The 23,259-nt window shown below is 47.8% G+C and overlaps 3 protein-coding genes across 13 annotated transcripts in view; 1 reads left to right on the forward strand and 2 right to left on the reverse strand.

Moving 5' to 3' along the window:
- SAPCD1 (suppressor APC domain containing 1) overlaps positions 1 to 14,238 on the forward strand; it is a gene marked incomplete at its 5' end in the record, with an annotated part of 29,087 nt that extends 14,849 nt beyond the window's left edge. The window contains 5 exons of the mRNA XM_083493172.1: positions 1,358 to 1,494; positions 6,920 to 7,057; positions 8,128 to 8,229; positions 9,334 to 9,444; positions 12,148 to 14,238. Coding sequence (XP_083349298.1) covers positions 1,358 to 1,494; positions 6,920 to 7,057; positions 8,128 to 8,229; positions 9,334 to 9,444; positions 12,148 to 12,270 — 611 coding nt within the window. The 3' untranslated portion in view covers positions 12,271 to 14,238. The remainder of the gene's footprint in view (positions 1 to 1,357; positions 1,495 to 6,919; positions 7,058 to 8,127; positions 8,230 to 9,333; positions 9,445 to 12,147) is intronic.
- DDAH2 (DDAH family member 2, ADMA-independent) overlaps positions 1 to 23,259 on the reverse strand; it is a 323,504-nt gene that overhangs the window by 139,863 nt on the left and 160,382 nt on the right. The window lies entirely within an intron of this gene.
- The window catches only part of VWA7 (von Willebrand factor A domain containing 7), a 41,044-nt gene continuing 34,622 nt past the window's right edge, over positions 16,838 to 23,259 (reverse strand). For 6 of the 11 annotated variants that reach the window (XM_083491391.1, XM_083491394.1, XM_083491395.1 and 3 more), the window contains 3 exons: positions 21,764 to 21,900; positions 20,443 to 20,611; positions 16,838 to 19,826 (listed from right to left, as the gene is read on the reverse strand). In XM_083491391.1, the coding sequence (XP_083347517.1) occupies positions 19,401 to 19,826; positions 20,443 to 20,611; positions 21,764 to 21,900 (732 nt within the window). In that variant the 3' untranslated portion in view covers positions 16,838 to 19,400. Of the gene's footprint in view, positions 19,903 to 20,442; positions 20,612 to 21,763; positions 21,901 to 23,259 lie in introns of all 11 variants that reach the window. The other 5 variants (XR_014522925.1, XR_014522927.1, XR_014522926.1 and 2 more) reach the window with 4 other exon arrangements.

Genomic DNA, 23,259 nt, shown 5'->3' on the forward strand with positions numbered 1-23,259 from the left:
CAGTTTCATTGGATGTTCATGAGTTCTCGTGTCGAGAGCGAAGGGCGGGAGGAGGAACTGTCAGTGCTGCAATTCCCAGAATTCCCTGGGAGGAGGGACTGATTGTTAAAGCACTCTGGGAACTGTAGTTCTGGGAGAGGAATAGCGAGGTCTCCTAACAACTGCCAGCACCTTTAATGAACTATAGCTCCCAGAGTTTTTTGTGGGAAGCCGTGGTGGTTTCAGCTCAGGGCCACCTCTCCTGGTATACATCCCACAGAGAACCTTAAGGTCTTCAAATAAAAACATCTTGGAGATCCTGGGCCACAGGGAGGTTAGGCTGGCCTCAACCAGAGACAGAGCTTTTTCGGCTGTGGCTCCGATCTGGTGGAACGCTCTGTCACAAGAGACTAGGGCCCTGCGGGACTTGGCATCTTTCCGCAGGGCCTGCAAGACAGAGCTGTTCCACCAGGCCTTTGGCCAAGCCACAGTCTGACCCCCCCTCCTTCTGTAATCCTCATAGAACTCTAGCCCAATGGTTGCCATTAATTTGATTCTGAATTGATTTTAGAATGAATTTATTTTAGAATATATTTCAATTAATTGATTGTGATTTTATGTAAACTGTGTTACTTTTACTGTTTTTAGCCGCTCTGAGCCCGGCTTCAGCTGGGGAGGGCGGGATATAAATAAATTATTATTATTATTATTATTATTATTATTATTATTATTATTATTATTATTAATGTATGGTGTGACTGTCACCAATATGGGTTGGTATTCCTACGAGGATTATATTGTGGCACGAAAAACCTGCATGAGGGAACAGTATGAGGTCCATTGTAAATGGCAGGATGCTCAAAAGTTTATCAGTTCAGGACTGGCAGAAATGACTGGCAGAATCCGAGACCAGGGAAGAGAGACTGTGGAAGAAGATTGGAAGAAATTCAAGGACTATCTTGGGAAATATTACAAAATTAGTGAATGTTAGAATGATGTTGGTTAGAATTTAAGTGGTTATCAGCTGTAATGATTAAGATAATTGGGGAGGGGGGAAAGAAAGAAAGGTGGAGAATTAAGTGAAAATTAATGGTGAGGATTTGCTGAATGAATAATCTGAATTGGAATACAAAAAGGGGAGGTATGAGGAGGTCTGAGAAGTAAGTTAAAAGAAAATAAGTGAATGGAATTATATGTGTTTTTATTTTTGTATTTTTGTTTTTTGTTTTTTGTATAACCTTTGAAAAGTTAATAGATATATTATTATTTTTTAAAAAAAAGTTTATCAGATCAAACGACAACAAATCAACCTGTAAGTTCCTTCCCCAACCCCTTCTTTTGAAAATATGTTTATGGCATAATGAATCTCTTTCTCCAGGAGAATCCGATGGGAAAGGAGTCACGCGCTCGCGTAGCATCAACAGTTCCCTCTGTCAAGCTGGGAGGCGCCGGAGTATCCGACTTCCGAAGGAACCGCGGAGGCACACCATTTCCAATGCCTTGGAATATGATATGGTAAGGAAGCCCAGGGAATGGCTCCTGAGGGCCCTTCCAGACAACCTGGTCACTGAGCCTCCTTTTTGATTTGTTTATGGGGAGTTGAGACGACATCAGAACGAGTGTCAAGCCACACATTCCAAGTGCATCTTCCCATCCCTTTCTTTATTGGGAAAAGTCCGGCCTTGGGACATTCCAATCCACTATTAGTTGTGCAACTTAAATGTGATTAAAAAAAACCCAGCCAATGGTCTGCAAACATCCTAAGCGTCATTTTTAGTCAGGCATTCCACACGCCACACCTTTGTGTGCAAACGGAAAACAATGTCTTTTTCCCTCTTCTTTTTTTCCCAGCGACAGGAGGATTATTCAAGCCTCAAGAAATACAAATCAGCATCGTTAATTAATTTAAAAAAACCTGCCTCCGGGCTGCAATTGTCCTTTGAGGTGGCTCGGTCCAAGGTTGTGTTTACATCGCAAACCTCTTCATCTGATCCTGACTTGCGTGACCTCAAAAATTTTAGTTCTGCAAGGCAGCCAGATAAGGGTGAAGCACTCCGAGCACAACTCAAAGTGTTGGTGCTGACCTTTAAAGCCCTAAACAGCCTCGGTCCAGTATACCTGAAGGAATGTCTCCACCTCCATCGTTCTGCCCGGACACTGAGGTCCAGGGCCAAGGGCCTTCTGGTGGTTCACTCACTGTGAGAAGCCAAGTTACAGGGAACCAGGTAGAGGGCCTTCTCGGTAGTGGCACCCGCCCTATGGAACGCCCTCCCACCAGAGGTCAAAGAGAAAAGTAACTACCAAACTTTTAGAAGACATCTGAAGGCAGCCCTATTTAGGGAAGCTTTTAATGTTTAATAGGTTATTGTATTTTAGTGTTTTGTTGGAAGCTGCCAAGAGTGGCTGGGGAAACCCAGCCAGATGGGCAGGGTATAAATAATAAATTAATTATTATTATTATTATTATTATTATTATTATTATTATTATTATTATTATTATCTGCATTCTCTGCAGAAGATCATGAGGATGAAACCGAGCTGAGAATTAAGGGCGTGAAAAGAGCTGGGGTGGCTTAATCAATACAAATGTCATTGTACAGTCTCAGACCCGACGAAAGCAAATAGAAATTGCAAAATCCTACGATTTCTGGCATGCAGCGACTTAAAACCCATGGTACTTATATGAACTAAGGACAGGAACAATCCAAGATGCAATGAAACTAACTAAATTTGCAGCAGGAAAGAGAAATCCAGCAACAGTTTCTGCGATTTGTTTTGTGTCAACAAAGTAATTGTGTCAACCCCAAAAGTAGGCCAAATCCCCCCCCCCCTGCCAGCCATTTTGTCCCTATTCAAAATTGCTTTTCTCTCTCCCCCCCCCCCTTCCATGGCCACTCCCCTCACCCCACGGAGGTCCAGGTTCATGCTGAAAGGAGATGAGACAGACAAGGCCAGATTGGAAAGGAGTGCAGTTCATATTTGATTTTAAGTGTGTGTTTGTTTGTATTAATGCGCATATTGTCTAGCTTCCACACGGCTTGTGTTGTTAGTTGTTTCCAGGGTGCCGGCTGGACCTGAAAGGTATGATTACCAAAAGTTGCTTCCGGATGACCTGTTTAAAAAGCGTTCAGTCTGATGTATTTGCCTCCCTGCCTGATCTGCTCTGTCTTCCTTCTGTGGGGAAGGGCTGCCCTCCCTCCGCAATGAGCTTTGAAAAGCGCCGTCTGCAGCTGCCTGCTACATATTTCAATGCATGCCTGCTTTGGCTCTGAAGCGGCTTCCAGGCATCCAGTTTTTATCAAGCATTTGCCCTGATTTGCTCGCACAGAGTTTGCAGGGAGGACAGACGACACCAGCTGTTTACGGAGTGTTTGTGGTAGTTCGTTCGTGGGCAGGTTACACCACGTTGCCTCAAGCGTTACCCCTCGCTTTACAGTTTGCATTAATAATAATAATAAATTTTTATTTATACCCCGCTCTTCCCGGTTCAAAAACCAGGCTCAGGGCGGCTAACAATAAAATTAAAACACTTTAAAACACTTAATTATAAAAGCAGCATAAAATACAGTATAAAAACATGAATAACAATAAAAATAAAAAATCAATTAGATAATCCCCAGGGCTAGCTGGCTAAATTGATCCTACTTGGGCCAGCGAGGAGGCCAGGGGAGAATTAGCTGTGGGGTCTCAGAGCAGGTGATGTTCATAAAAGGGGAGGGGGAGGGAAGAGAAGGGAAATAAAACATCAGGCTGAATTCAAATTAAAGGCCAGGTGGAATAGCTCTGTCTTACAGGCCCGGCGGAAGGAGGTTAAATCCTGAAGGGCCCTAGTCTCATGGGACAGAGCATTCCACCAGGTCGGAGCCATCACTGAAAAGGCCCTGGCCCTGGTGGAGGATAGTCTGACTTCCTTAGGGCCCGGGACCTCTAAACTATGGTTATTCATGGACCTTAAGGTCCTCTGCGGGGCAGACCAGGAGAGGCAGTCCCGTAAATATGAGGGCCCTTATTACTTCCCTTATTGTGAAAAGTCTAATTTTGGGGTTGAGTTGGGGGAAGTGGGCTTGTTCCTGTAGTTGAGAGTCCTGGACCAGATGACCCTCAGGGTTCCTTCTAACTACAATTCTGTGATACTGTTATCGCGCAACCGAATTTTCTGGCCTGTGATTGAAACCCATCTTCGGAAATCGCTATAGCCTTGGAAGCACCCAAAATTAAAAAGTCAGTCTAAGACACCTTCAACCAGGGCCAGCTGGCACCACAAAAAGTTGAGGATATAGTTTTGAACAAGGCCTTTTCTTCATGTTGCAATCGTAAATTGGCAGAGCAGCGTGTTCTGCTCACCTCTCTTTGCACCCCAAGCGAATTCAGCCAGCTGGAAAGGCAGGGATTATGGCCACCATTGTCCGGGGCAACTGAGGCTTTAAAGCATATCCCACGATGCACTGGGGGGAAAGTGCTGATTTCAGCCAAATGGGATGGATGGGGGGGTAGATTCCGGACACTGTTGCTTTGCCCCCAGGGCAGAGGAGGGGTCTGAGGGGAAGAGGGGAAAGTAGAGGAGAAGGCCGAGGTGAGAGACGGCGAGAGGTTAGCAGCGGAGGAGAGAAGGCAGCGCAAATCCATTTGAAGAAAAGAAGGCGAATGTGGAAGACCAGGCAGGCAGCAGAAAAGGGCGAGGAAGGGTGGAAACACTAGGAAGGAAGGAAGGAAGGAAGGAAGGAAGGAAGGAAGGAAGGAAGGAAGGGTGTGAATGAGGAGAAGGTTGATGGAGGGGTGTGTGAGACAGAAGAGAGCATCTGAAAGGGGCGAGAGCTGAGGGATGGGAGAGGGAAGCCGCTGTGGAGGAAGGTCGTGACAGGATTTTGGGAAGAGGGTGTGACAGGGGAGCATAGCTGTCAACTTTCAGATTTGAAAGCAAGGGATCAGCAGCCTCGAAAATAAGGAATCAGCAGCATAGCTGTCAACTTTCGGATTTGAAAATAAGGGATCAGCAGCCTCACCCGTCCCGCAGACAGTCTACGGGATATCTAACAATCCGGGATAGCTGCGGGAAGCGGCGCTGGATTAAGGGAATTTCCCGCAAAAAAGGGGAAGGTTGACAGCTATGCAGGGGAGCAAAAAGTGCCTTAGAGGAAAGAAGACTGGCTGAAAGGAGAGTCCAGTGTATGAGGAGAAATGCGGAAAGGCTCAGAGAAACGTTCCTGAAGGAATTGGGGAGGCCCTGGTGTGCTGTTTTAGTATTTGGCTGCCAGCGGCGGAGCTCTCCGTGACGACACTGGCCTGGAAGCAGGTGGGACGTGACTTGTGGGGAGAGAAGAAGGAGCCACCTAGGAAAGCACTCGTCGTCCGAGCGTGACTTTCCCCCTCCTCAAGCAGGGGCGCCACTGAGGGGACCTCGCTGCCCCGCTGGGATGCCAGGGTGGCCCCCTTCCCTCCTGCTCTGGGCGTTGCTGCCTCCCGGCCCCCACTGCGCCATGATGGCGGTCCAGAGAGGCTACACCATCCTCATCGTCCCGTTGGGCACGGCCCTCACCAGCCTGGAGGCCCTGCGCTTCTTCCTCTGGGTGAGTCTCTCTGCGGCTCAGGTAGCTGGGACCACGACGACACACACAAATATCCACACCCCTTTGTTCTGGCCTCCCTTAGACCTTACCTCCTCCCCAGGCATCCAGTGTTTTGAAGTTCTAAAAAAGAATTTGTAGAACCTTAGAAATCAGGAAATGCCTTGTTCCTCATCCCTCGAGAGAGCCTGGAAGGTGTTCTGTGGGTAGCAGGGTCTTCTCCACGGTGGCACCTTGCCTTTTGGGATTCCTCCCACTAGAAACTCCATCGACATGCATCTCAGGTTATTCTCGTGTTCATTCTTTTGGTATTGCATTGGACGTGCAGTTTAGCAGCCAGTTTTGTCGAAGGGGCTGTATTCTTGTCGCAAACCAATGTTTTGATACTGGGTGCTGTTTTAATTGCGGTTTGGAGGTTTGGGGCATCTCATAGAACCATAGAGTTGGAAGGAGCCCTGAGGATCATTTAGTCCAAACCCCTGCAATGCAGGAATACGCAGCTGTCCCTTACGGGGATCGAACCTGCAACCCTGGCGTTATCGGCGCCACGCTCTAACCAACTGAGCTGTCTCACTTTCTGAGCTGCTTCGAGAACTGGCTTTGAAGTGTGGTTTCACGTTACATAGAATGTTTATGTCAAAATGCCACTTCTGCATATCAAAGTGATTGAGTAGGCGTTTATGGGGTAAGGTAGCAATTGGCAATGGGCTCCTGCCCTCCTGCTGCTGCTTTGGCAGGTGCCCTTTCCGGGGAGCTCAGAGGGGGTCGCTTTGCCCCTTCCCGCCTCCTCTGCCGCCTTGCATCATCTGAGGCCCTTCTTCATGTTCCTCCTCCACGTGAGGTCCAGAGGGTGGCAACACAAGAGCGGGGCCTTTTCTGTGGTGGCTCCTCGTTTGTGGAACGCTCTCCTCGGGGAGTTTCATCTGCCTCCTTCATTATAAATATTTTTAAGCGCCCTGCAAAAACGTTCCTCTTCAGTCTGGTCTGATTAGCATTTTACAGCCTTTTAAATGTGTTTGTGGGAGTGCAGGGTTATTGATTTGTGAACTATTTATTTGTGCTTTTATCTTGTGGACCACCCTGAGATCTTTGGATGAAGGGCGATATATAAATCTAATAAATGATGATGATAATCTTTGGTGCCTGGGAATGAACTTGAGGCCTTCTGCGCCCCAAAGCATGGGTTCTATACTCTTTGAGCTGCGGCTCTTCGCTACTTTGTGCGGAAATGTTGACATCCTTCTTTGCAAGGTCCCTTCTCCCTTAGATGGAGATCTCCTGAGCATTGCAAAGTTGTTCTGTGCTGCTGAATCAAAGAAACCCACCCACCCCGCAACTCACAAGCTGGAATCTTGACTTTGCCCCCTGTCTTGCAGCTGAAGCGAATGCAAGAGCTGGAACGGGAACGGGACGCCTTGCTTCAAGGGCTGGAGATGGTTGAGCGGGTGCGCGACTGGTTTCAGCGCCACCTCCTGGAGGCCCAGAGGCGTCAGAAGCACATGGGAACGGAGGCAGTAAGTACCAGGCAGGACCCGAAGGAGAACAGATACCACCCCTAGGTGGTATCTAAAGGTGCTAAGGGTGGTCTGGCTATTTTGGCACCTGGGGCAGAAAATCCCACAAGCACATCTCGCTTCCCAGGGCAGTAAAGCTGCAATAAAAATAGAATAGCTAACAATTGGCAGCCCTTTCATGAGACCCAAAATCAGGTGCCTGAGGCATCTGCCTCACTCTGCTCAAGGTAAGGGCCGGCCTTGTGTGATGATGGAATATTTGTGGCGCGGCATTCAGTAGGCTGAGATACACATGAGGTTCTGTGGATTTTACATGTCCCCTTTTCAAAGCACGGGTGTTTAATTTGACAATTGTCACACATTTAGGGAGCTCCCCAGCTTGGAATAAAAGGGAGCAGGGAATAGGAGACTAATAAGATCCAAAGGTCACTTTCAGTGTGAAATCTTTGAACTGGTTCACACAACACACTGAGCCAAGTCTTGGCTTGGCAAGACACTCATTGACGCTGCCACACTAAGCCAAGCCAAGGTGGTTATTTCAGTTAAAGGTAAAGGGACCCCTGACCATTAGGTCCAGTCGTGGCCGACTCTGGGGTTGCGGCGCTCATCTCGTTTTACTGGCCGAGGGAGCAAGTGTACAGCTTCCAGGTCATGTGGCCAGCATGACTAAGCCGCTTCTGGCGAACCAGAGCAGCGCACGGAAACGCCGTTTACCTTCCCGCTGGAGCGGTACCTATTTATCTACTTGCACTTTGATGTGCTTTTGAACTGCTAGGTTGGCAGGAGCAGGGACCGAGCAACAGGAGCTCACCCTGTCACGTGATTCAAACCGCCAACCTTCTGATCGGTAAGCCCTAGACTCTGTGGTTTAACCCACAGTGCCACCTGCGTCCACATACACATTTTCACACATGGGCTAAAAGGTCGTATATTAATTGCAAACATCCTCATACCTTTTTTCTATTTACCTTTTTTGAAAAACAACAACTCTTTGAATTGCAATCTTCCATTTTCTATACTGAGTTTTGTTTTGCTTTTCCCTGCTCACTGTTGTTCTTGCACAACCGCAGAGCTATTTCCCAGACCCTTACTCCAACCAGAGCTGCCTGCTGCTGGCCAAGATCCAGGAAGTGAACCTGTGCTTGAAAAACCTGCTGGCTTCTCCTGGAAAGGTCAGTGGGGACAGAGGGGAAGGGGAGGGCCTGGGGTTGGGGCAGTTCTGTCCTGGGGGGATATTGAAGAAGCGACTGCCTTGGGAGGGAGGATCGTTCACGTTTCTAGCACAAGGGGGTGGAAGGCGAAACAGACAGATCTCACCTGTCAGGTGCAAGTTCACCTGAAGAAGCTCTACAGAAGTGAGCAAGAACTGGCTGAATACAGGTCCTTCTCATTTCCATGGGCTTTGCATATGGTAGCTTCCCAGAAGGCTGTATCCAAATGTTAAGCACTGGGAGGAGGGGTTGTCTCCCTTGGTCAGCAAAATGTGAGCCGAAATAGAAAAATAAGGACGTGGTCCATGTTGGAATAAGACTGTTTCGGATGGATGGCACATCTGGAGACACCTTTGACTCCTTTTTTACCTTGTTTGGTCAGGGCGCATGCCTCTAAACACATCTGCACAGCGTCCGCCTGTGATCAGAGAACAAGCACCCTATTATTATTATTATTTATTATTATTATTATTATTATTATTATTATTATTATTATTATTTATCATTTATACTCTGCCCATCTGACTGGGTGGCTCCCAGCAGAATATTAAAAACACAAGAAAACATCAAACATTAAAAACTTCCCTAAACAGGGCTGCCTTCAAATGTCCTCTAAAAGTCAGGTTGCTGTTTATTTCCTTGACATCTGCTGGGAGGGCGTTCCACAGGGCAGGCGCCACTACCAAAAAGTCCCTCTGCCTGGTTCCCTGTAACCTCACTTCTCGCAGGGAGGGAACTGCCAGAAGGCCCTCGGCGCTGGACCTCAGTGTCCAGGCTGAACGATGGGGGTGGAGACGCTCTGTTTAGGGAAGCTTTTAATGTTTAATAGGTTACTGTATTTTAATATTCTGTTGGAAGCCGCCCAGAGTGGCTGTGGGAAACCCAGCCAGATGGGCAGGGTATGAATAAATAATAATAATAATAATAATAATAATAATAATTATTATTATTATTATTATTAAGAGGCCCCTTTGCAACACAGGAGTGCTGGATAAAAAAAATGGGTAGTATGTTGTGTAAGGAAGTTGCGCTCAGATAGTTATGCGGGTTTCCCCACTTCTCTAGCCTGAAGTCCCACCTCCTGGTTTTGGGGGACCCCTTTATCCACCAGGAAAGAAGGAGTTTCAGCAGCAAGCTGTCACAGTCCTCAAGGAACAGAACCACCTGCTGATCAAGGTAAGGGGAAAATCCACAGGCTGGTCCATTTAAACAAAAAACCAAGATGCACAAAGACAGAGTGGTGGAACTGAGTGGGACGACACCCACAGGGGGTCCAATGGTCAAGAAGGCAGTTTCTGCACATGTTGTAGAGGGAAGTGAGGGGTAGATGGGGCTCATCAACTTGGGAAGGGAGCCTGTCTAGGAGAAGGAAAACTCTGGTCTTAAACCTCCTCTGCCTTACAGTTATACACATTTGTGAGAAAGGCTTCGGGAGTAAACTCCAAGGAACAATCTGTGCCCGCTACTTTGGGACAAGAAAGGGCTAAGGACAGGCATAGGCAAACTCAGCCCTCCAGATGTTTTGGGACTACAACTCCCATCATCCCTGGTCCTGTTAGCTAGGGGTGATGGGAGTTGTAGTCCCAAACCATCTGGAGGGCCGAGTTTGCCTATGCCTGGCTAAGGAGTAAATCCTAAACAAATCCAGAGTGGAATCCCTAAGGCAGTTAGATGGCGCCTTGTACGCCTCCTTCCGGCAACTCCTGCAGCCCAGCTGGTGCCAAATGTATTGCTCTGCTTTCCTTTGGACCCCATCAGTGAGGCTAAGAGTGGGGGTCTTGTCATCTGGGGAGCCCAGGACCTCCATGCACATGGCCCAGGCTTGCACCCTGGAGAGGTTACTTTGGTGCTGCTAATGCAGCCGTTTGACTTCACCCCCAGAGGCACACTCCATTGTCTCTCGAGACAGACGGATGCCAACAAGTCAAGCAATCGTGAAAGCCAATGGCTGCCTCAAGATTCGCCCTTTGAGGAGGCAGACCAAGGCAACCTCCTGAGACACAGATTTTGGACACATTAAAAGATGTGCACCTTGACACACACACCCCCAGAACTGAGTCCCTGTATTCCCGTGCAACAACATGGCAGTTCTGTTCTTGATAACGCTGCTTGCCTGCCTAACAAATGGTCTCGGTGTTTCGATTTCTGGGAATGAAGTTGAGAGATGACCTAACCTGGGGAGAAAACAGCAAAGACCTGATGAAGTGAGCACAGCAGAGGTTATATTTTCTGAGAATCCTCCGGAAAAACAATCTCTCAAAGGCATAGCTGTCAACTTACAGATTTGAAAATAAGGGACCAGCAGCCAAAATAAGGGACCTGCAACCTCACCTGTTCCAGGCACTCCAGTCTTCCTGTTCTCCTGCCGTCTGGTCAGACTCATGCTGGTAGCTTCGAGAACACTGTCCAACCAACTTTGTAACCAGAGGTTCAACTGACTAGAATCTGAATCACATGCACCACAAGGCCTATGCAGCCTCAACTTAAGATGGCTTCCCCGGCCTAGCTTTGCACTGCAAAGTTTGCAGCAGCATGTGCAACAAAATGGTGTCCAGCATTCAAAAAACCCCTCAGCTTGCATTAACTAGCCACACACAAGGCATGCAAGCTCCACCCCCCAGTCATTCTTAGACTTCTTATTGGGTGAGCAACACAGCCAAGCAACACAGTTGGAGCCTCCCTCCTCCCTGGCCGGCAGGGAGGGAGGGAGAGGAGCTGCTTCCTTTGAAATTTAAGGGACATTTAAGGGACATCCATCAATAAGGGACAGCAGCGGGACATGGCGCTGGAATAAGGGACTGTCCCTTCAAATAAGGGACACTTGACAGCTATGCTCAAAGGACCTGTTGATGGCATTTTACCATTGTACTGTTGAGAGTGTATTAACTTATGGTCTCTGTGTGTGGTTTGGGAGCTGCACGGCCAGGGGAAAAACAATGCTGTCCAGGGTTGTAAAGACTGCGGAGAGAATAATTGGGTGCACTCTTCCCACCTTGGATCAAATCTATGCTGCCAGGTGCCATAAGAAAGCTGCAGAGATAGTGCAGGATAGTGCACACCCTGGAAATGATCTCTTTCAGCTTCTACTTTCTGGAAGAAGGTACAGGGTTATAAAGAACAGGACTAGCCGCCTGAGAAACAGTTTCTACCCAAATGCAATTCTGGTTTTAAACGCAGTATAAGGAGTCTCTATAGGAGTATATTATATTTTAAAATGGGGTTTCAGAGTTTTTAGGGGTTTTTGAATGTCTTATGTAGATTTACCAGCTATACCAGCTGCACTGGCTCCCGGTGGAGTACAGGATCAGGTTTAAGGTGCTGGTTTTAACCTTTAAAGCCCTATACGGCCTAGGACCCTCGTACCTACGGAACCGCCTCTCCTGGTATGTCCCACAGAGGAACTTACGGTCTTCAAATAAAAACATCCTGAAGGTCCCAGGCCACAGAGAGGTTAGGCTGGATTCAACTAGAGCCAGGGCATTTTCGGCTGCGGCTCCGATCTGGTGGAACGCTCTGTCTCAAGAGACTAGGGCCCTGTGGGACTTGACATCTTTCCGCAGGGCCTGCAAGACAGAGATGTTCCACCAGGCCTTTGGTTAGGGCACAGCCTGACTCCCTCCTTTGGCAATCTTTACAGAACTTAAGCTTATGGTTGCCATCGATTTGATTTTAATTAATTTTTATAATGAAATGTTTTTAGAATGTTGCACTCTTTTATTGTTGTTAGCCACCCTGAGCCCGGCTTTGGCTGGGGAGGGTGGGATATAAATAAATTTATTATTATTATTATTATTATTATTATTATTATTATTATTATTATTATTAAATTTCATTGTTCTGTATTGGACAATGACAATAAAGATATCGTATCGTATACAGGAAGTGTCTGAGAAGAGCGACCGCATTGCCCAGCTGGAACAAGAGAAAGCAGCTCTTTGCAAGCAGCTGAAAGAGACCCGCGGCTACAGACTACCCAGCCACAAGGAGTCCACCTTTATCTGACAGCCAAGGCCACACTCTGTCGACGGTCGGCGGCACGGCAATGTCCCTTTGTCCCCTCTGTGCCCGTGACATCACTTCCTTTGACTGGCCACCTTTCAGACAGACCTTTCTTGTGAAGTGGGCGTCGCAAACGTTTTCTCCTTTATGCCATTTCGGCCTGCTCCTGCAGGAGGCGCTAGAGGAACGCTAGACCTCTAGTCATCCAGCCCAATCCTGAGGGGCCCGCAGCTCAGTCACAGAGCATCTGCTTGGCCTGCAGAAGGTCACAGGTTCGATCCCCGGTGTCGCCAAGTAGGGCTGTGAATGTCGCCCCCTCCCCGCCTGTCTGAAACCCTGGAGATCCACTAGCAGGCAGTGTAGGCCAGGACTGAGTTAGATGGACCAATTGTCCGACTCTTGCATACGTCAACCTCTTTACGTTGCTGTTCAGTGGAGAGCTAGCGGATGTGGGATGGTAGCCGTAATATGTGCACATCCCCTCGGTTTGCATCATTTGCCTGGGAGATCTTTCGAGACAGAGGATTGCTGTTACTATGAAAAGCTGGAAACAAAGGGCTATTGACGTTCATGGAAAGGAGGAGGTGGGAAGGCAATTGGCCTGTCTGAGGGAAGGAGCCAGAGATGTGGAACATTGAGGGCGAGGCTGGAAAGAACGTTTCCTGGCCCAGGGCTGCCATTCAGAAGTTGGCAGGGTCAGACATTGGGCAGGGCCCCGCTCCCGGGTGCCACGAGGCCCCTTGACTTGCTACACTGAGGAGGTGGACTAGGTGAGGGAGGCCACTCACCTACCTCCACCCATGGAGGGTGGGAGCCAGTGTGGAGTAATGGTTAAGAGTGGTAGTCTTGTAATCTGGGGAACTGGGTTCGCTTCCCCGCTCCTCCACATGCAGCTGCTGGGTGACCTTGGGCTAGTCCCACTTCTCTGAAGTCTCTCAGCCCCACTCACCTCACAGAGTGTTTGTTGTGGGGGAGGAAGGGAAAGGAGAATGTTAGCCGCTTTGAGACTCCTTCGGGTAGTGATAAAGCGGGATATCAAATCCAAACCTTCTTCTTCTTCTTCTTGCTCAAAGGCCCCCCACAGCCTAGAACCAACCCAGCCCCGGTTTTTGCTCCATCAGCACAACTCAAGACGTTTCGCTCCAGCTTGGAGCCTAGAACCTCGTTTCCTTAGCATGAGTTCAGGACTTTGTGTTAAGACGCAACATTTCACACTCGGCAGTGATGCAGAAAACATGGCTGGGCTCGGGTCTGCTTCCAAGACGCTTTTTTCTGTCTGAGGTGAAGGACAAGATGGCGCCTCCCCTATTCTGTGCTGGCTACACTGGCAGCTGAATTTTCTTTCAGCGCTGGTGACCAGAGAGGACTCTCTGTTGCACCTGAAGGTGGCAGGCCAGAATCAGGAGGCACAGAGCAGACCCTATTATCTTTGTGCCCCCTCAGCAACTGCCTCCTTCTACCTGAGGTAAGGCTAGCTCTGCCCGGGAAGCCTTGCTCACCAAAATGAATGAGACACCCCTTTCCTTTGGGGCACTTTTGCTATGTGCCATATCCTAGAGCTGCTGAACATTGCCCCTCTTATGTTCCCACCCAAATCTTCCTTCAAAAGACAGGGCCGTAACTCTCTCCTTGGCTGCCAAATTGCATAGACCTTGCCTTTTGATAATTGTGTACAGGGGTACCTTGGTTCTCAAACTTATTCTGTTCCGGAAGTCCGTTCCAAAACCAAAGCGTTCCAAAACCAAGGCGTGCTTTCCCATAGAAAGTAATGCAAAATGAATTAATCCATTCCAGACTTTTAAAAACAACCCCTAAAACAGCAACTTCACATGAATTTTACTATCTAACGAGACCATTGATCCATAAAATGAAAGCAATAAACAATGCACTGCAGTGACACAATCAATCAGTAGCTGAACTGAGTTCCACACAGTCACAAAAACAAAACAAAAAGAGCCACAAAAACAAAAACGCAAAATAAATAGCAAAAACAGACAGACCTCAGCATAACACTCAAAATGGAAGCGTGGCACTCAAAACAGAAGCGTAACACCCAAAATAGAGCACGTTTGGCTTCCGAAAAATGTTCGCAAACCAGAATACTTCCGGGTTTGCAGTGTTTGAGTTCCAAGTTGTTTGATTACTAAGGCGTTTGAAAACCAAGGTACCACTGTATAGCATTCTTAGTCTGGTTATATTTCCCTTCTTCAGTGAGGTAGGCCATTGCTATTGTGGGGAGAACCGAAACAAAGAGGTCATCTGCGGCCGCTTCAGGTGCTCTTTCCGTGGTCCAAAGATTAAGCCAACACACCAACATCATTATTCCTCCTCCTCTAATTCAACATCATTCCGTTAACTCTTGCCATTTCATTTTTGAAGAAGTCGCTTTCCTATTAAGCTTATTTTCTGATGGCCTTTGTTGACGGGACATCCATAGCCATGAAGTCGGCGGGAAACAGAGTGACACACAGCCTTTACTTCTGGTTCCCGTTTGAAAGACGGAAAAGCGGAAGAGCATAGCAAAGCCATGGCATCCTAACGCCTCCCATTAAAAAGATGTTAGGCTAGCAGGTAATGGGAGCAGCTAGGGCATGGGAGCTCAGTTGACGGAGCATCTGCTTTGCATCCAGAAGGTCGCCAGTTCAATCCCTGGCATCTCCAGCTACGGCTGGGAATGCTCCAGGAACCTTGTAGACCTGCTGCCAATCAGTGTAGACAGTATTGACCAATGGTCAAACTCTGTTTGCGGCAGCTTTCTTTGTTCCTGTGAAAAAGCCTGACTCCCTAAATATCCACTACCAGTCAAGGCAAACATGATTGTGGTAGACGATAAGCCTGACTTGCTGTAGGCAGTCTTCTACATTCCTGTATTGCAGGGAGGGAAATATGAAGCAACTCCCTACATAGGATTTGCCTATAGATATTTGCCAGGGACCCTTCCCATAGATATATGCATAATCTACTTATTTGTAGGGTGCCAAGAACTGGTCAGTCCTCTAGAATCATAAAACTGGAACGGACTACAAGGATCGTCTGGTCCAACTCCTGGCAGTGCAGGAATAATAATAATAATTTATTATTTATACCCCGCCCATCTGGTTGGGTTTCCCCAGCCACTCTGGACGGCTTCAAACAGAACACTAAAATACAATAACCTATTAAATGTTAAAAGCTTCCCTTAGCAGGGCTGCCTTCAGATGTCTTCTAAAAGTTTGGTAGTTATTTTTCTCTTTGACATCTGGTGCGAGGGCGTTCCACAGGGCGGGTGCCACTACTGAGAAGGCCCTCTGCCTGATTCCCTGTAACTTGGCTTCTTGCAGCGAGGGAACTGCCAGAAGGCCCTCGGTGCTGGACCTCAGTGTCTGGGCAGAACGATGGAGGTGGAGACGCTCCTTCAGGAATCTTTCGAACCCACAGCCCTGAGATTAGGTGTCTTGTGCTCTACCAACCAAGCTATCCTTCAGGTCTCTGTGTGCCCATTTGATCTCTGGCTCAGTATTGGGTTATTTTGTTAGCCAGGGAAAGCAAAAATTGGGCACTGCTAGTTTCACATGGTCGTTTTCTACCCTCAATAGTTTTCTACCCTCAACAACTTCCACAAAACTGAAGTATACAGGGGTATTTTTTCCCACCCAAGCCTATTCAAATGTGTCTCAGGGTGATAAAATGTCTCGGAACAAAGCCATGTGTGTCGTGTGTCAGGAGAAAGGCACCTGTCTGCTTGCTTGGTTTGGGATTTCCTTGAAAAAAATACAACAGACATTGTTTGTTAAACCCCAACAGCAAAAATCAATAGGTGTCCTCTAAGTGTTTTTCATTTGCAGAACAGAAATGGTAAATGACAAGTGACTGAAATTTGGGAACAGGGCTTACTCCTGGCACAGGTGACAACAATTAAGAAGTACGGCGTGGGTCAGCTTCTGTGTAATTTCTAACCTGGGATGGATTTCAACCCCATTTTCAAACCTGGCATTTAGAGCTGGTTATTTAGGATTTTCCTAGTGATCTGAACCACTGGCCTCCAGTGCCTGACTCTACATAAGCTGCCAGGCCCTGCCCACTATAAGCAGGTATTTTTAAAAGCCAGCATTGATGATCTTAATTACTTTCTCATACAGATGCTAGCAGCAACCCAAACCTCAAATCACTGGCTCCCCCTGCTGGCTATAACACTAAAGGTAAAGGTACCCCTGCCCGTACGGGCCAGTCTTGACAGACTCTAGGGTTGTGCGCCCATCTCACTCAAGAGGCCGGGGGCCAGCACTGTCCGCAGACACTTCCGGGTCACGTGGCCAGCGTGACAAAGCTGCATCTGGCGAGCCAGAGCCACACAGGGAAACGCTGTTTACCTTCCCGCCAGTAAGCGGTCCCTATTTATCTACTTGCACCCGGGGGTGCTTTCGAACTGCTAGGTTGGCAGGCGCTGGGACTGAGCAGCGGGAGTGCACCCCGCCGCGGGGATTCGAACCGCCGACCTTTCGATCGGAAGCCCTAGGCGCTGAGGCTTACTACTCAAGTGTTAATAATTTATATTCCCTATTCCCCTTTCGCATCCCCCAATTCTCACCCCTTTAAAAAAAACAAACCAACAACCAAACTTTATTTATTGAAACGTTTGTTTAGAAAAGGACTGAAATGTATGCGTGATTAAAACATATTTGAATGCACTGGGTTATTTTAATTTTGCACCCTAATCTCACTTCCACACACCCCCGGGGGGCGGGGATCCTCAAAGCCTGTTGCACATTTCATTACTGAAATAGTTCAGGAGGAAAAAAGCAAGACAACACCATTCTACATTTCAGTTGACACAAAAGTCGAAAAATTTCCAAATGCTTCTTTTTATCCATTAAACAAATATCTATCTATATACAACAGCAACATGAATCTCATACAGCGAAAACTAAAATATCCAGAACTTTAAAAAATAATTTGCATAAAAATATAGAGAGGACGATTTAGACCCAGTAGGCAAAAATATACACTTCAAGTTTAACTGAAAGGAAGTCTGGAGACGAGGAACGCTTCATGCAGAGAAGAATCTCAGATCTTAAGGCACGCTTAAAGCCAAATTGGTGGAAGACCTGTGGTCGATTCTCCTAACAACTTTTTCTTTACTTCACAGTGGCTGCAGAAGAGCTAGTGCTTTCAGCAGCAAAGCCACTATTTATTTCCTCAACTGAAATATCTGACATCTTCCCCCCCACCCCACAATGCTGCTTCCTATATGGAAAATGAGACAGGTATATTGAGTTTGACCAGGAAAACAACACAGGGGAAAGTTTGATCATCACCTCTCCCAGCTCAGTCATATTAAGACTGAATGGCCCAGTTTGATCATCACCTCTCCCAGCTCAGTCATATTAAGACTGAATGGCTGCAGCTAACTAGCAGTAGCCTGATGGAACAGGGGTTACAGAGAGGGAGGGAGGCCTTGGGAGGAGGAGGCAAGGCAGACCTACCTGAACAGCGGAAGGGACCAATTCTGTTCCAGCCAGAATCCCCTGCACAGGTTAATCTAGGAAGAGGCAACTGGGAATGGATTGGCAAGGCTTGCTGATTCCCAACTCTTTTCACAAGAGGAACCATAAAAGGGTTCTCCAGAAAGCCAGTTGGGCCACTCACACAAAAGGAGAAGGTGTGGAGGTCTCAGTTCAACAGCTACTAGATCCCGGCTAGACTTCTTAAAGGGTGTCAGAGGACGCTCCGCTGTTTTTTTCCTGCGACAGACTAACCCAGTGATGAAGTGGAAGAGACAGGAAAATAGAAGTGGGAAGAAAGGCACACATAAGAACAGGAGGAAGGAAGAGCGAAGGAAGATTTCCCGGGCCAGCCCAGGACATTTGCTGCCTGAAGCAAAGATAATTCCCCACTAGCAACCCCCGATTTCATGCACAGAATCTAGCCAGACTGGCTGTTGAACCTCGTTTCAACTCTGGCAACAGGACAGCACTTTCCCACTGCACACCTAAAAAGGAGCAGGCTTGTTTTAGGGGGTGCAGGGCAGTCTGTGTGGGGCATGCACACAGCTCTCTTCTCCAATGCTTTAACACCCTCGGCATCTGCTTCCTGAGGCAGCCGCCTCCCTCTGCCTAACAGTAGGGCCAGTCCTGAGAATTCTCTTGAGTACGCAAAAAGAGAATGGAAATCGATCGCTGATCAGAAGGTAACAGCGTACAGAGGGTGTCCAGGCAATGAGCACGGACTCTGAAAAGTTTTATACAGCCATGGTAAGAAAGGAATTTAGAAAGGGTGTGTGAAAAGAATGGAGGGGACTCTGGGGGCAAAGGAATGAAGAGGACGACAACTGTAGGATAAACTGATTGGGGAACATTTCAGGGGTAACAGGAGACTTGGAGACCACCGAATATGTTTCCAGCTGGCACAAATGAAACAGTTAGCCTTGCACACTTCTGGCAGTCAGGTCAAAATATATGGGGAGACGTACACAGAAGCAGAACGGGTAAGAACTGCGACACACAAGTAGAGGCTGCAGACAGACAAATGATTAAAAGGGAATGGGGGCACAGATAGGAAAAAAGCATGTGAGATGGGGGAAAGATGGCCTGTTCAGTCTGGCTAGTAATGCCCTTCTGCGCATGGAACTTATAGCAGCGAGGATGTGGGTTTGGGCCCCACACATCTCCCTCCAGGGAGCAGCCATGGCCCTCTGGTCAGTGGTTCTGCATGCGCAAGTCCCAATTTCAACCCTGCCACTGCCCATTAAAAGGATCTCAGGTGGTTAAGGCTGAGAAGCCAGCAGGCACCCCTACCAGACAGCTCAATCTGGGCTACATGACCCAAAGATCTGGCTCAGTTATACGGAAGCTCCTTCTATTGTTCTCTTCAAAGAGACTCCGCCGCCACAAAGCTCAAGAGCAGCTCAGATCAGGTAAAGAGGGTGGAATCTGAGGCTCAGAGCGTTTTACCACCTATCAATCAGAGTGCAACACACACGTCAGTAGTCAGGACCTGGCTTGTGCTTTGAAGGCCCAGAATTCAGGACCTGCCCATCTGCTTGGCATCTTCCAAGCTCATTCATTCTCTTCCTTGGGAAGGAAAAAGGCGACAATATCCCTACAGAGGGCAGCCCCTACAGTCAGAGAGGTCCTTCCTACAGCCAGGAGTTTCCCCTATGTGACACACATCGTCCATCCGGTTGCCATGGACACCATTAATACCCACCCCCAGGACGCAGCAGCTCCTGCTGCCGCCACAGGCTTCCTGAGGACCTCAGGAGGGGACGCTCTTGGCTTCACAGTAAGAGCAGGGGGCGCCGACGCCACTTGGCACCGATACTTCTGCCCAAGAAGGTTGGTGACCACCAGCCTGGCTTGCTGCGAGCAACAGTCTGAGGAGTAAGTGACGGACTCTGCCAGCCCGTCGGCATGGTGAGCGACCACGGCGCCCCCTTCCACATGCACCGAGCGGATGCCAGCTTCGTCCCAGATCCGCAAGGTGGTCGTCCAACGCTGGTCGTGGCAAGGGGTCTGTGGTGGGCCACAGGACCCACCGACAGAAGTGACGTTGCAGACTGGGGAGGAGACTGGGTTCTGCACCTGCAGGCGAAGAGGAGCTTCCTGTTACAGGATATCCAGAAATGAGGTGGTCGGATATAGGGTCTGGTAACCAAGCCTGATGAGGAACAGTTGAGGCAGCTGAATATGTTTAGCTGAGCTAAGAGGAGACTGGATAGCCATCTTCAAATATCTTAAAGGCTGCCACATGGAAGATGGAGCTAGCTTGTTTTCTTTTTTGTGTTTATTATTCTTATTATTCTTATTTTTAAAAATCTATTTTTGACAAAGAGAGCGGTCTGATTGGTTGTCTCCTAAAGATTCTATCGCATACACAGGATCATGGGTTTGGAAGCTACTGTCCTCCCCAAACTTGTAACACTATGACCCATGAGTACTTCCTTGCTCCGTTTGACAAGCCTGCGTCCTTCTGATGGTTTTGAAGCAAACCATGTGTATGGAACCTGTGCAGATATCTGTCGGACTACAATTCCCATCATCCACTGGCCATGCTGACCGGGGCTGATGGGATTTGGAGTCCAGCATCGGGGGGGACACACACCACAGGTTTCCCAGCCCAATATATAAACAAAGAATAACTCCAGGAATTCTCCCATGGGCACCCTGCTCCCCAGTTTTCTTCCCCCACAAGACTCACCAGAGGCAAAGGCATCACAAGCAGCTGTAGATGGGCAAAGCTAGGATCCCCAGGTGGGTGAAGGAAGCTGGCCTGCAGCGTCAGGGTGATCGCAGAGCCAGGATCAGCGGCATCAGGTACATTCAAGGTAATGAGTCCAGTTGCTGTTTGGTTAAAGTCCAATTGTAGCCTGCAGAAAAGGGGAGTGGAAGTTGTTAGGTTTCTGTTTGTGCCACTGGTGCAGTGCTTGGAGTCACAAGACTCTGTTTACATTCCAGGGATTCTAGACTGTTGGAAGTCTCACGGGAGACGGATGTTTATATTACTGGTTTCCTGTTCCTCTGTTGCGGTTGCCTCTCTGCTCTCACAGAGAGAAGATGTATTTCCTTTTCTGTCTGCGTAGTTAGAAATAAAACTCTTCGCAATGTAGCTCATATTTCTCGTCCTTCCCTGCTGCTGTATACTCTGCGTAATGGGGAAACGTGCCTGGAGCCTCATCAAATGCTCAGGTCATTAATCATGTTGGAGGACTCGGCTGGAGGAATAGTTTGGTCAAACGCAAGTCCGAAAGAAGTTAATATTTAAGAAATAGATGGGTGGCCTAAACATTATCAAGCAGCTTCAGTATTTTATCTAGCTGTTTAAAACATGTATAGACTGTATTTCATATAAAACCAGGAGTTTGTAAGGTAAGATCATGGGTAGGCAAACTAAGGCCAGGGGGCCGGATCTGGCCCAATCGCCTTCTAAATCTGGCCCACGGATGGTCCGGGAATCAGCGTGTTTTTACATGAGTAGAATGTGTGCTTTTATTTAAAATGCATCTATGGATTATTTGTGGGGCATAGGAATTCATTCATTCCCCCCACCCCAAAAAATATATAGTCCAGCCCCCCACAAGGTCCGAGGGACAGGGGACCGGCCCCCTGCTGAAAAAGTTTGCTGACCCCTGGGTAAGATCAATACAATATGGTATGACCAGCAACAAAACTGCCTCCACTGCTAATCAAAGACGCAACACCCCTAATTTCTTTCCCCTCTAAACATGAGGTAGGGGACAAAGACCCGCACAGAGGCCTAAACCCACATCACCCAGCTTTTAAAAACATTCTCACGTGCACAGACTCCAAGAAAGTTCACAGCCTTAGGATCTCAAAACATTTCTTATTTTGGAACGGAAATTGAGTTTTTAGGAAGTTGCATTCTGCGCAGTGCAATAGTGGAATGCACACAAGCCCTGCCTTTGGAATGTGGGGCAGGGCAGGGCATAAATGACTAGAACACACCCAGCTACAATGCTAGGAACTGGTGTCTTCCATGGTTGCTCATTCATCAGAATTACCTGGAGCTGGAGATGTTGACCGGGAATCCAGGAACGCTGCTTACCCTCAGATCATACTGCTTGGGTGAGCCAGGATTCGTCACCTTCCAGGCAACGGCAACAGGTCTCCCTGGGAACACCGGAGCGTCTGTGCTCAGCTGGAACAAAGCAGGGTGTAGGTTAGAGCTCCCTAAAGGAAGGCATGCGCAAATGCTCAGGCGCATATTTGCAGTTAGGTTTGCACAGATGCGGGTGGCACTGTGGGTTAAACCACAGAGCCTAGGACTTGCCAATCAGAAGGTCAGCAGTTCGAATCCCCGCGAAGGGGTGAGGTCCCGTTGCTCGGTCCCAGCTCCTGCCAACCTAGCAGTTTGAAAGCACGTCAAAGTGCAAGTAGATAAATAGGTACCACTCTGGCGGGAAGGTAAACGGCGTTTCCGTGCACTGCTCTGGTTCGCCAGAAGCGGTTTAGTCATGCTGGCCACATGACCCGGAAGCTGTACGCTGGCTCCCTCGGCCAATAAAGCGAGATGAGCGCCGCAATCCCCAGAGTCGGTCACGACTGGACCTAATGGTCAGGGGTCCCTTTACCTTTACTTGCACAGACCAAAAAAGCATGACGGTGTGCTCCTTGATTTATTTTTTAAAATGTCATTTAAAAAAGCAGTTTACAGCCATAAAACCTTACAATAAAAAACAGCAAAATGTTAAGAGCAGGTTTCAATTAACCCTTGGCAGAAAAGTGTTTTCTTAATTGGCTGCACAGGCCTGGCAGCATGGCATTTTTTCCCCCAGCAGGCATTTAACATCTGGCACAGAAGGCACCTGCTGAATCTCCCACAGGACTGGGCCAATGGCAGTTTCTTTTTTCTTCCTTTCTTTTTTTGTGACAAAGTAATAATCATAAATAAATAAGAATAAACATGTGCGCCCCACCACTGAGACCATTCCATTGTAACTATCCAACCTGCCAAAATTTCAACACCTCTTGCAGTGGTTTGACCCCTTTCCGTTTTAACAGTACAAATTCTCCTCAAAATCATTTCTTCTGTATATTCCCCCATCTTACCTTAATGGCACTTATTAATTTATCATTAACAGCTATATCCCACATCTCTTTATACCATTCTTCCATTTTATATTCTGCTTGCCCCTTCCACTTCCTGGCTATAAAAATGCATGCAGCTGTCAAACTTGTGAGCAAGTCCTTCATAGCCTGCAAACCTTCCACCCCATCGAAAATTGAAAATAATGCTACCTCTGGGGCTTTTGGTCAGCTTTAACCCAGCGATTTCTGTTATCTCCTTAAACACCCTTTGCCAGAAAAATTGCACATATTTACACATATTACCCACCCCCACATGTGAACATAATTCCCTGTTTTTTGGCAAACAATTGCAGTTTCTGCTTTACAGGGAGTCGGACTAGATGACTAGATGACTAATCCCTCCCAACTCTTACAATTCTATGATTCTATGTTTATTTAAACTGCAGGTAGTTCAATTCAGTGGCGTAGT

Source organism: Podarcis liolepis (assembly GCF_965112155.1).
Source record: "Podarcis liolepis genome assembly, chromosome: 2".
Classification (NCBI taxonomy): domain Eukaryota; kingdom Metazoa; phylum Chordata; class Lepidosauria; order Squamata; family Lacertidae; genus Podarcis; species Podarcis liolepis.